The sequence below is a fragment of the Conger conger genome, chromosome 9 (genome assembly GCF_963514075.1).
Source record: "Conger conger chromosome 9, fConCon1.1, whole genome shotgun sequence".
NCBI lineage: Eukaryota > Metazoa > Chordata > Actinopteri > Anguilliformes > Congridae > Conger > Conger conger.
Window position 1 is genome coordinate 30,533,147 of NC_083768.1, and position 13,322 is coordinate 30,546,468.

The following is a 13,322-nucleotide window of genomic DNA, read 5'->3' on the forward strand; positions in this document are numbered from 1 at the left end:
TTTTTCAGAGAATATGCTTGGTTGCCCTAGACTGTATGGCAAGATATGTATCGAAAAAAACCTTATTTAAATAATCATGTATGTATCTTCTGCTTGATATATTGTATATATGTCCCATCTACCCTGAATTAAAGTAGGTGGTTGTTGTTGAATAAAAAAACTTTTCTTCATCCATTTCAAGCTTTAGCCACACGAATCATGACTGTGATATTTCATTCTTTGAGGTTTGTCTATTCCAAAATATCACTCCAAATGACTATTCCACGGTTCCCAGTGACTAGACTGAAGGCAAACGTAGGAAAAATGACAGATCTAACGTTGGTACTGCTGGTGGAACATGGCACCACAAGCAGGCCGTCACAGAACAGCGGTCCCAATCACAAGCTTGGACAATAGCCCGTGCTGTTCACCTGCCACAAACAGAGAGCAGATTTATGCGGACGGCCCCTTGTTCTGCGCGTGGGGACTTGCTTTATTGAGGTCACATTGTCTCTGCGAGGCTGGCTCAGGATGTGAAGAGATGACAAGGTTAAGCCTCAGAGATGCCCGCTGGTCTGCCGTTTCCGGAGACCCCTTTGTTGCTCGAACAGGTGTCGGTTACAGCGAAGGGGAACGCCCGTCTCTCGTCTGTGCGACAGTGTGAGGAACAGTTGTTCCTCTGAGAACCGGTCGTTACTGCGGCCAGCAGTGCATGAACCTCGCTCTCTCTGTGATCTGCCCTTGAATACCAGGGCCTGTTGAAGCCTTGGTCCACACCACATATCCAATGAGGGTTTTTAAATATTGATACGTCCTGGCATCTATTGCTTCTTTGTATGGTGCTAAAGGCCATTAGTGACATGACTTCAACTGTCACATGGCCTCGAACCGGGCACTATAAACAGCCAGCAGAACAAAAAAAGTGCATTAGAACTCAGGAGCTATGGTGAACACATGGATCTGGAAGACAAAAAGGTAAGTTTCTTCTGTTCTATCACATATAAAGAATACAACTGCTCGACATACCAACTGCCATTTCTAATAAAGGTTCATTTACCTTCCATTCGCAATGTCACCTACACGTGCGTAGCACAAAATAATGGCTTTTATGGTGACTTTTTAAAGTTTTCTCATATGTTTGGCACATCTTATGTGCACAATTATAACATTATATGGACTGGAACTTGTACCATCATGCATAAACCTATAACTTACTGTAGCTGGTTACTGGCAACAGGTAAAGACTTCTGAAATGCAGTTTTAGAAAATATGAAATTGGCAGCTGTTTCACAAAATTCATTAATCTGCAAAGGCCCATTTTACATGTCACTTTTCCGTCAGCCACTCATTTTAACTATTTGATTTACTATTATACTACAACTTCACAGCTGCGGTGAAGATTAATGCCGCTGATGGAATGGAGGCATTAATCTGGTGTGCCATGACAGAATTGGATGTGTGAGAAGCAGGCTCAGAACATAAGGGGCCCACTCGTTCTGTTCCTACTCCTGTCCAAGCAGTTACAGGACCGGATGAGTGGGCGAACGCACACTATGAGCCAGACTCAGATGAGTTTACTATGAGCTGCTTTTCAGGGCAGCAAATGGAAATGCATTGAAGGAGAGTGTACTTAATATATATATAAATAAATATTGATAACCGTGACTGCTTATTTTGAAAATCTAATTCATCACTTGATATTGTATATTTATCGTATATATTCCATAATAATAATGAGAATTATTACTATTTTGATATGTTATACTGCTATGTTTATTCTGTATTTCCAAAGCACAAGTGACAATATATGCCATTGAAAGTAGCATTAGACACTACCATTTAAATAAAAGACATTGGGTTTGGTAATATACCGAAAAATACAGACAAAAAAAATAAATACAGAAGCGCAGGTTAAAGCGCATGAATATTGAAGAGACTTATTAATAAAAGACTGTTTTTGTTCACTCATAAGTTGTCATATTCAGTCTGTCTGAGTAGTATCCTTTTTTTGTTTAATAATTTGATTTGCTGAAGGAATTGTGTTTTCATATTTTGTTTCCTCATCTTCTATAGAGAAATATGCTGCTCTTATTACTTTTAATATTGTCTCCGATTCAAAATGGTAAGTGAAAGTCCAGCTGTAATGATGGAATGCATGTGAATGCACACACGTGCGTGTGCGCACACACACACACACACACACACACAGCACTGTTTTTTACTTTTTAATCATAACATTCTAAAAGTTGGATGGAAATCAATGCCTTATTAAATATGATATACAAGCGTACAGCAAATCCAAAATTAGGACTCACTTTCAACTCAATTAAACCTCCCATATTCTGTATTCAATATTCCTATATTCTACAGAATTAAACACTGCCAAATGAAATATTCTGCAGTGCAAATGATACTAAATTCCAACATCAGTCAAGCCTTCAAAGGATAATGTAAATGGCCCAATTATGTGGAGTAGACCCTTACCAGTTGTTAGTTAAAGGGAAAATGACTTGGTCCTCAATACCACAGTACTTGTTAAAGCCAGTTCTGACTCATTAATCTCTGTAACATAAGTATCTGTCTTAAGTTCTTGGCAGCAGTCACACCTCCTGCCCGGAAGCAACTGGCTTGGAGGCAACACTTCTTATTGGTGAGGATTTTGCACTGCAATTTTAACTTCACTTGAAAGTAAGCGTAAAGATAAAAATAATGGAATAATTTTACATTTCTATCTGCGTTTCATGTTCCAGAAAACAGGACTGGTTCAGTTGCAAATTGATTCACTCTTACACATGATAGATTTTAAACTGCTGGGTACCGGTTCACAGTTGCCGTATATCCATGCTGTAATATGTTTAATGTTTAATTAGTGCCAGAATGCTGAAATCAAGATTTAATCTGGTGATTCACAGACAGCACTTCAAATGGCAATCATAAAGAAGCTTGATTAAGAACCATGATTACTGCATTACTTTTCCTGACCTCAAGCAAATGTAACATGGTTTTTGGTTGACAGACTGCCTGGGTGTGCGCTTCACCTGGCTCCAGACGCTTCTGAACAATTTTCCGTCCCTTTTCAACTTCGCACTGAAGCTGCGGTGTGCCACACACCTGTGCCCTCGCGATTTTGAGGATTATGGGTGTTCCTGTAGACACGAGGCGGAGGATGGGCCAATTGATGACATGGACAGGTGAGGGAAGCATTTTTGTAAGTTGATTAGCCAGGAAAAACATTCTCACGTGAGAAGTAATATCCTGATATGCAGTATATTTGTGTACTAAGTGTACTATGTTAGACTTTTATACGGAGCAACCCTAGGCAGCCAAGGTAAATAAAAAAATATTTAAATGCAGAAATCCGTACTCTCGGTTTGGCAATCCATGCATTGGGTTTGCCAGTCCATGCCCTCAGTTCTGTAAGCCATGGGTTCGGTTGCCTTCGCAAAACTGAGGGTATGGATTGGCAAACCGATTTCACAGCTTATGAAACTGAGGGTACGGATTGGTAAATTGATTGCACGGTTTACAAAACTGAACATATGGATTGGCAAACCGATTACACAGATTGCATTTTTTTTACCAAGGGTGATCAGGGAGGCTCCGTACTTTGATTACATCACATTAATGACATTTAGCAGACGTTCTTATCCAGAGCAACATACAACAGAGTGCAAAGAGCATACCCATATACTTGAAGTATAGCCTAATATAATGCAATATAATGGTACATTAATTATGCTGCAATATATGATTTTCCCAAATGTGTTCCTACTGCAGCATTTGAAATACAGTATCAGATGCACACCCACATTTATGCAGTCAAGGGATGACAAAGGGACAAAGGGCCCTGGAATGAGTCATGCAGATGATTAAAATTCAAAACATGAACATTTTAACATTAATATCAATAGCAAGTGGTGTCGCTAAACAAACGGCACTGTTATTCATCCAGAATTTACAAAAAAGATCATTGTTCCTTCGTTCTGAAGCTGCTGTTTCCAGCACAGAAGTTGCTACAAAGATGCAGCCTCAAAGCACTGTAGACTGGACCCAGGAAGACTGTCACTGAGCTCAACCTGTGCCGAAGTCAACACCACCTGCGGTAACATACTGGGATGTGTGCCCTTTTGCGCTGTCATGGTTACAGTGTTTCTTGAGCCCTTGAGTGACATGCCTGAGCCAAAATGGCTTCAGTGCATATCCAACAATCTGCTAGGCAAATAATGCAAAATGTAAAAAAGATGTTTGAGAATGTAGGGTCAAAATGCAACTCTTTTAAGTCTGTTCAAAATGACTTAGTAATGCTTTACTGTACATATGCTACTACAGTTTTTGTGGATAATTTAAGATTTGACAATGTATGTGCATATATGATAATCAAAAGTACAACAGGCCCATTCATGTCTGGTAAATCCATTTGGACTTTTTTCTTCTTACAGATATGTCTGACTTCTGTGAGCAGCAGTACTGTATGTGTGACAGGACAGCCATTGACTGCATAGCTCACTCCATATACAACCCTGCACTGAGACATCTGGATAGCTACTTCTGCCTACTAGCCTCTGCAACAGGTACTGTAGCTACCGATACACACTGAATACAATGTGTGAGAATCAAGACCTTGTCTCTGATTCAAACAGCTTTGTGTACTCTATTTTAATGACGAATGTAAGTTACGTTTCTTTTCAACATTGCATGACCGGTCATCACATGGCCTGATCAGTGTAGAACAAACTTGCTTAAATGTGTGGTACACACATGACAATTCATTTACAGTTTGGTAATTTATGGTGTTTCTCAGTAAAACGGTCCTGTCGCTCATAATTACTATGCAAACAATTCACAATGTGAAAGAAAAAGAGAAAGAGAGCAAATACAAAAAATAACATCTGCCCATTTATCACATTGGGACTATATAAATAGGACTTTAGACCAAAGCATCTCACAAGAGAGAGTTCTGATCTCGTTACTGAAAGTCAAGGAGAAAGCACTTGATTTGATTCCGTGTGGAGAGTGCTTTGTACTGAGAGAAATGCATGGTTATGAATGTCTTTATGGAAATATCTGTAATTTCCCATGTCTCACAGTTACATCAAACAACGCTACAGTTGGAAATGCCTTATACGGAACAGGTAGGAAACTTCAGCAAAGGTTCCAGGTGACCACATGAGTCACAGTTTATATCCTGAACAAGCCAATTAAAGGAGTGACCTTTACATGCCCACACAAAGGAACAAAATGCCAACACCAATGCATTTTCTTGACCACCGTATGCTAAATATAGGACAGATTTGTCAGATTCCTCTCAGAGCTGCAACACTTTCATTTTAACAGACAGCTTGTGATGTAAGTGCAAGACGTATATAGGCAAATAACAATTTGGTTATCTCAAGGTTTCCTTGAGATATTGCATGAACAGGGATCAACAAAACAAATGCAATGCACTTAAATAGTATGCTGGAATATACTGTACACCAGAAAATGCACATCAATTGTTCATTACTTCACTTATTATTTCACAAGAATATATTCTAGAAAAATCCACTCCATTAATCCAATGTACAGGGTTAGCAAGCAGCCTGTTAACAGCCTGATTCCAGGTAATTAGCACTTTCTGCAGAAGACTATGTTTGAAACAAGTCAGTATAGATCTATACATACTTGTGTATTTGTATTCTATCAGGAGAAAGCATGTTTAATGTCAACTGAGTATATTCACTTAAAAATATGAAAAAGCAAACACTCTATTATCCATAATGGCCACTATCACTTATCAACTAGAATAGCAATGTTATTGAATAAAGTAATGTACGTAGTTCTATTCTTATGTCATTTGCTTGATAATGACATGCAGTCTGTACTGTATATGATCACATAAAAACTTGCTGAAAACTTGTTAGTGAACTCATTTGATACTTCTCCAACATATTATAATAAATAATAAGACAGCCAGCACTAGCTCGGAATGTGCAATTCTTTATATTGTATGTACAGTATATAGTTTCACATGTTCTACTTTTATGTTCAGTTCTACAGAAGTAAATGCATGTATTTTTTCATTTTTTTGCCTTAGATCAATTTTCACTTGAAAATGAAACATTGAGTCATGGGACAGTAGCTGCAGATACAGAATGGAATGAATGGAATGGCACATCACTGGCATTCGATTTTTCTATGGGTACTGCTACAGAAGGTAAATCATGATTCTTTTTACACACAAATTCACATATTCTACTAGCATTGCAAAAGTACATTAAACTGAATATGTCTCCTCTGTAACTGTGGGTTGAAAGTCTTATTGGCCATATGTTTCTTTTTTTACATTTGCAGGGCAAGGCAAAACAGAAACAGCAGTGGCTGAAATAGTCACAATGGGTGTGACTGAGGAGACAGAGTTTGAGAGAGAAACAGGTCATGTGACAGAGGAGACAGAAGTAGAGGGAGAAACAGGTCATGTGACAGAGGAGACAGAAGTAGAGGGAGAAACAGATCATGTGACTGAGGAGACAGAGACAGAGAAACCCAACACAACACACTCTTCCCATTGGCCAATGCCATTTTCAGGTGAGAACATTCCTCACATCCCAAAATTTCATAGATATAAAAGACAAACTCATCTTTTCGATTTATGCCGACTGCTTGAGTCTTTTAGCAATATTGTAACACTCTCTGTCTTATAACGAGGAATGAGAAGGCTTAAAAAGTAACCATTAACAATGACACATTATATTCAACTTTTCAGGAGGAGGAAGCATAGAATTGTATTAGAAGAAGCTGCAATGACTTTTGTAATAGATTATTGCGATTACATACCAGATCCAGTTTAAACCACAACATGCATTACTATGTAAGCAGTTTCAGCCCAGTTTATATTGATATGTTATTGCTGAATTCTTACCTATTTGTCAGTAAGAATATGACATCCAATATGGGTATATCTGACAGTGAATCTTCATTATACTGATTACAATACAGCCATCATTACTATAGCAACTGCATTTACATTTCCCTTCTTTGCCTGGCAGTTATGAATATCAATGTGACAAAACCCATGGCTGCTCTGACTACAAAAGGCATCGAGACAATAGGGTTTACCCATGATTCCATGGAGATGGAGGAGTCTTCCTTGGAAGGTGAGTACATCAACTCATCGACTATTTTACCCTCATTAAGAAAAACAAATCCTACCTTTAAACATTTTTATGTTTAGGTGGGTCTGTTCTCGCATTCATGTTTTACCATTGTCTGATACAGCACGCATGAATAATGTATCTTCTGATGAAAAATGATTAAACTACACATATACTTGCAATGCGCAGGGGAATTTTATTGTATTTGAAAACATTTCAGATTTATGCAGGAAACTATATCCTCCCAGCCAGATTTGGCGAATGACACAAGCAAGGCGAACAGTAAATCTGTGACTATAGGGTCTAGCCTGCACTAGTGGTGAGTTTCTAATCTCTTTTACCACTGGAGCCACTTAGAGACCCAAGCACACAGTCAAATACAGTCTAATCACGGCACTGAAGCTTACATTATGGTGCTGCTAATAGTCATCTGTGTCTCTCCCCTGGGCCCCAGGACTAGCCTGAATCACATAAGCAAGCTCTCACCCAAATGAAATGTCAACAGCAACAAGAAATCCAAAACATACCAGACCTCTAAGGATAGATCCCTCATTGATTTAGCAAGGATGTAAATGTTCACAAGTGACATGGTTTTCATCTGTCGTTCCATGATGGTCAGTACTTCATAACCCCGTAACGGAGTCAACAACTGTTACCATGGAGACAGCAAAGTCAGAAACCGGCCGGACGACACAGTCTTCCCTCGAGTCGGATGAGCTGGGGGAGTCTGTCACAGAAGGTGAGAGAGCCTTCACAACATCCATGCCATCTCAAGCCCATGAGAAATAAGCATTGATCTTATGACAAAATCCATATATTTGGTTTTAGGTCAGGGCAGTGAATATGAACATGGATAGATAAGTCTTGTTCTCCCATAATCACCTAGGGAGGAGTGAGATTTGTGTTTTTTAAATCATGATTAGATACATTGTTCAGTGATAGAAGAAGAACACTCCGGAAACACACACTCCATTAATCTGAGGTACAGGCTGGGGAGCAGCCTGTTAACAGCCTGATTCCTGATAATTAGCGCTTTCTGCAGAAGGGTAGGTTTGAAACAAGTCAGAAAATATGTCTACATACTTCTGTAGTAGTATCAGGTAAGAGCATTTTTTATGTCAAGTTAGAGTATGTATTAATCTAGCAAGTGCTCTTATCCATAATAACCACTATGAATGATCAACTCGTGAATTATTCATTTTCAGTCATCCTTCTTTGGATTGTCAAGCAGCAGTTCTTGTTAATTTGTTCAACACACCATTTGTGTATATATGCAAAAAAAAATATCTTTTAGACTCTTATAAATTCTTTACAGAAAGTTAAGGAAAATAGATCGTACTTTGATTGAATAGAGACAGTAAGAACACAGTGAAAACCATTCACTCTGCCCAAAAGGATGGCACCGACAGACTCTTCTTGTCCATCCTCAGTCAAGTATTCAGGTTGTCCTGGTATAATCAACGATTTTAAGCTTGTACTATGCAGTACATACACTTTTGCAATTGTGGGCAGAACAGGAGATGAAAGATTATTCCAGAATCCATGACTAAAGAAGCCTTGCCTCCACTGCATGCTAAAATAAGAGATGAGTTTGCCATTGAAAACCAGGGCAGCAGGTAACCTTTTTGCTGTATGATGTTATTGATTGATCCTTGATCCAGACTCAGGCTCACTGGGATTGCTGCAGTATTCACATTTCCTTGAATATTGTGCGAGACACTTCAATGACTCATGCTGTATCTTTGAAGTGAAGAGCTTTGAATATGTATCACTGCTTGATATATCTCTGTACATGTCAATTTCCTGTACTTGTAACAGGAAATTGGAGGATGGGGATTAATTTTGTTGTGGCATATTGTGCAGTATTCCATCTCAATTTCTTGCTCATTAAGGTCAATATACTGACACATGCTGCCAACTTTTGATCAGGCTATTGCCTATCACCAGTACTGCATGTGCCATACTGTATTCAATATATAATAATGTTGATTTATAAAAGAATTAATGTAGATACAATTTCTGTGTGCTACGATATTTGATACAGTACTTGAAAGTGTAGATGAAAATGGTATTGGTGCTTATGTTTTATGTCAGGGCAGGAGATGATAACTGCATCGGTGACTCCTACGATAGCGAGGACTTCCAGAAGAACAACATGGCTGCCCTCCCCTACAACTGACAATGTGTCTGAAGAAACAGTGGAAGAGAAGGAGCCCTGCACAGAGAAAGAGCCTGTCGACAGCTCACAGGAGAAAGAAGCAGAAGGTAGCCATATAGATTAAATTATTATCTCGATCATATGCGACCTGCTCTATCAAAATCAGTTGCATTGACCCCAGAATGAGTTTTAGAAACTAGGGGAGGAGAATGTAAGCTTTATAATCATACCAAAGTTATATCTCTTCTCCACATATCAAGGGAGTTGTGTCCCTCAAAACAAGTTTTTGAGAAAAAACAGCTTGGGAGTTGGGAGACTACCAGCACTGGGCAAATAAAACTCAAAAACTTGTCATCTTATATATAAAACTATATTTTTATATGAACATTTAGTCTTGACAATAAGTTAAACAGACCATGAAAACAACAAAGGACATACAGATTATGAAAGCCAAATTGTTGTTCTATAAAATGATGAAAAGATGAAAGCCTAAAACAGCCAACATAAACCGATTTATGTGAAATTGGCCGTCGCGACTTACAACTGATTATGATAGAACGGGTCACATATTTGTTAATGAAGTAAAGAAAAAGAAAAAGGAAGGGGGCTGCTTATTGGCTCATTGGTTAAGGCACCATGCTGTGGTGCATGGATGAGCCATGCAGTCTTGGATGAAACCCAGACCATATCAACGCTCCATCGGGAGATCCACAATGACCATCATTCTCTTTCTACACCGTGTACGCTTTCAAAGAAAAAGCTGAAATGTAGTATCATATTTTTCACTTGCACTGCAGCTTATTGTTTCTTGCACACAGGCCCAGAACAGGCCAGGGATACTGTGGGAAGATATTGATCTGCAGATTAAAGTTTTAAATAGAAATCTTTTCAAATGTATTTTGGGGTTGATTGCGGTGTGCGTTTCCCTCGCAGAGTCGGGAGTTCCCATGGCGAAGGCGGTGCCGTTATTTGCCCTGTCTTTCCTCGGGATCGAGGAAGAGCTGCTCGAGCCTGACACTGAAGGTGAGAGGAGCTTAAACTCGCTGACTTCCACAGACAATTTAATCAAACATTCACATTTTTATTGTCATTTTTTCCTGAGAAGTTAAAAAAAAAAAAGTTAAAAAGTACATAGCATATTCCATATTTTCTTCATTACATAAAATACAAATTCAATGTATCCTTAAAATGTCAATAATAATATACAGGACATACATGTAAATATAATACGTAATTCAACATCAAATTAATCGGTCACATATACTGGACATAAATATACACTGTAGTAATACCAAAAACAGGGATAATCTGTGTCAAAATCCAACCCTTCAGGCAATGGTGAATTACAAATCTAGAAAAAGATACATAATATCTACAGAGTGCAGCAGCTGAAAAAGCATATCAGTACATAACACACCTAAATCCTTGCATGATTCATGTTTGTGTCATGTAATGTGGTACAGAACGTAACCGCTGTTATATCTCCCTGCTTCGGTTATCTCTGTCTTGCTGGGGTCAAATGTAGCTGATGTATGCTAACGGTCTGTCTCTGCGGAAACTGCCACCTCCTCCAGAGTGCAGTCACACCTTCACTGTGTACGGGGCCAGTGGCAGAGTCCAGCGGGAGATGCCGGCCCTGGGGGAGATGCTGCACTGCCTGACGGAGCGCTGCCCGCACGAATACGAGATGCACGGCTGCTACTGCGGACAGGAGGGCCGGGGCCAGCCGCAGGACCAGCTCGACAGGTGAGGAGCAAGGGCCCAGCTCTCAAGCTATTCGTTTCTCTTGAGTGATACGAGGTCGTCCCCTAGTGATACCTCTATTTTCTCTCAATTTTTTCCCATTGGACTGAAAAACATTTCCGCTCATATACTGATGTTTAACCAAGGCTACATATTTTTTCTCTCCAACACACAGACAAAGGTAGATGTGTTTTTATTCCCCAAAAAATGCTCGGATATAAAAGTGTCCTTGTTTGGCAACGGCCCAAGTGTTTTTCATTGGCTAATTTGTAGAGGCATGTCATTTACCCTGCCTTTTCTTAGTTGACTAAGGACACAATTGCTGCTCAGTGTGGCCTCATTTCTCCCCATTGGTTTCTATTAGTGCTGCTGTCTCCATCGTATATTATATAGTCTAAGGGGAAGAGAGGGTGGAATGAGGTTGGAAGGGAAGAGATTAAGTACAGTACATATGTCAGAAATGCTTTCCATGCGACAACAGTCATCACATCTTATGCAGAAATGGCATAGATTCATTAGGCTTTATTGCTGCCATTTTGTTAAACACAGAATCTCTATTTTGATAACTTTTTAAAACAGCACCAAATAACTCATTATTGAAAGTTGCGGATTCAAGTAGCTGTAGTTTAAGCTTCAATTATTCTATTTTGTATGTTATACACCAGTGGTGGTGTGCAGCCACCTTGTTTTACATTCAATTAATTTTTATTCAGTTTCAGCGATTAATGATTTTGTCAATGATTGTAGTGGAGTTCAGAGGCATGAATGAGCGTGTGACGGTCTGCTACAGGATGTGATGTCATCCCTTTGAAACCAGGATAAGAGTGTAATTGGGCCCCATAGCAAGAGGCGCTGGCTTTTGTCACAGCAAGGCAATCATCTGAAGCGATTATAAAGTCTCTCTAGCTGTGATGCACGAAGACAACAGTTTGAAAGCTGCAGTAGGCCCTCCTCATTACGGGAGCACAACATGACGTGCAGCACTGTGTAAAAGAAGGAAGCGTTTTGAAAAGACCACTGAACGCTGGATTTTGTGGTTTGCAGATGCTGTTTCATTCACCAGTGCTGCCTGGAGCACCTTAGGATGAGGGGCTGCCGGGCGGAACGCAAGGTCTCCGCTCACGTTAGCTGTGAGAACGGGCAAGCGCGATGTGAGTGACCTGACGAAAAGAGTAGTGTGACACTGTTAGCAGAAACATAGACAAGTTATAAAGAAAAATCCTCAATATAATACATCACATACTGTAGGATAAAAGCTACGTTCTCAAAATCTGTGTCCCCATACCCACTATTCTCTTAGAATAAGTACTGTGGTGTTATATTCTGAGCACACAAGAAAGGATACAATAATAAGTAGTAATCATAATAAGTATTTATAAAACAGCTGTTGAAAGGGTCACTGACTTGGTATGTGGCTGTTATGGATATTGCCATGCAAATCTGCCGCAAGATTAGCTTTCAAGAATCAGCTTCATTAAGTTCCCTTTAAAGTGAATCTCAGATGTTTAACTGGCCATGTGCAGTATGACCTTTGACCCATTGGACATACATCCTGTGCCCCCTTAGGTTACGGGGTCAGCGTCTGTGACAAGCTGCAGTGCGTGTGCGACAGGGCCAGTGCTGAGTGCATGGCGGGGGCCCACCTCAACCACAGCTCCCCTCTGAGGCAGTGCAGTGGGCCCCGGCCCTCCTGTCGCCGGGGGCCCATCGGGGGCCGGCCCCGCCCCAAGCCCCAACCCCAGCCCCAGCCGCCAGAGTCCAGCGAAGAGAGCCGGCAGCGGGAGAGCAGGTCGCCCAGGGTGACCAAGGGCCGCCCCTTACCAGCACGGAAGACTCGATCAACACAGGAGACGCCCAGCGTGGAGAACAGTGAAGAGGATGACTAGAGAAGCAGGGCCACTGCATCGTCCGAACCGGGGGTCTGACTGCAACCTGGAGGTTCTCTCAGATCTTTGATCAAGTGCCACCAGAGTCCAGAGCTCTATTAGTCAAACATGACGCCTAGTTCAACTACAGAATAACGGAAAACTAAAATGGTACTGTGAACAGTAAACAGTAAACCGCATTTTATAATTATGTACATACTGTATCAATTATTTACACCTTCATACAGTATGTGAAGCTTCATTAGTTCATGGTGAATACGAATACACCCACATTAAACAGCAATTAAACATTCCCCTGATAATATACGCCTTCCACTGAATTTTTCACCAGGCTGTAGAATTTCATTGTGTTCAAAGGGTAACTTTTTACCAGTATGCAGATCAGATTTCATACAATGCTAGATTACTTCATGCTTCTGTACTCAT

At 40.1% G+C, this 13,322-nt stretch overlaps 1 protein-coding gene across 1 annotated transcript; it reads left to right on the forward strand.

Moving 5' to 3' along the window:
• The first annotated feature begins 933 nt into the window (after positions 1-933).
• On the forward strand, positions 934-12,896 carry oc90 (otoconin 90). The gene is made up of 11 exons (XM_061255965.1): positions 934-954; positions 3,028-3,170; positions 3,969-4,081; positions 4,419-4,550; positions 7,005-7,112; positions 7,729-7,848; positions 9,204-9,374; positions 10,201-10,290; positions 10,842-11,013; positions 12,055-12,161; positions 12,577-12,896. The coding sequence occupies exons 1-11, from the start codon at positions 934-936 to the stop codon at positions 12,894-12,896; spliced, it is 1,497 nt and encodes a 498-aa protein (XP_061111949.1).
• The last annotated feature ends 426 nt before the right edge of the window (positions 12,897-13,322 follow it).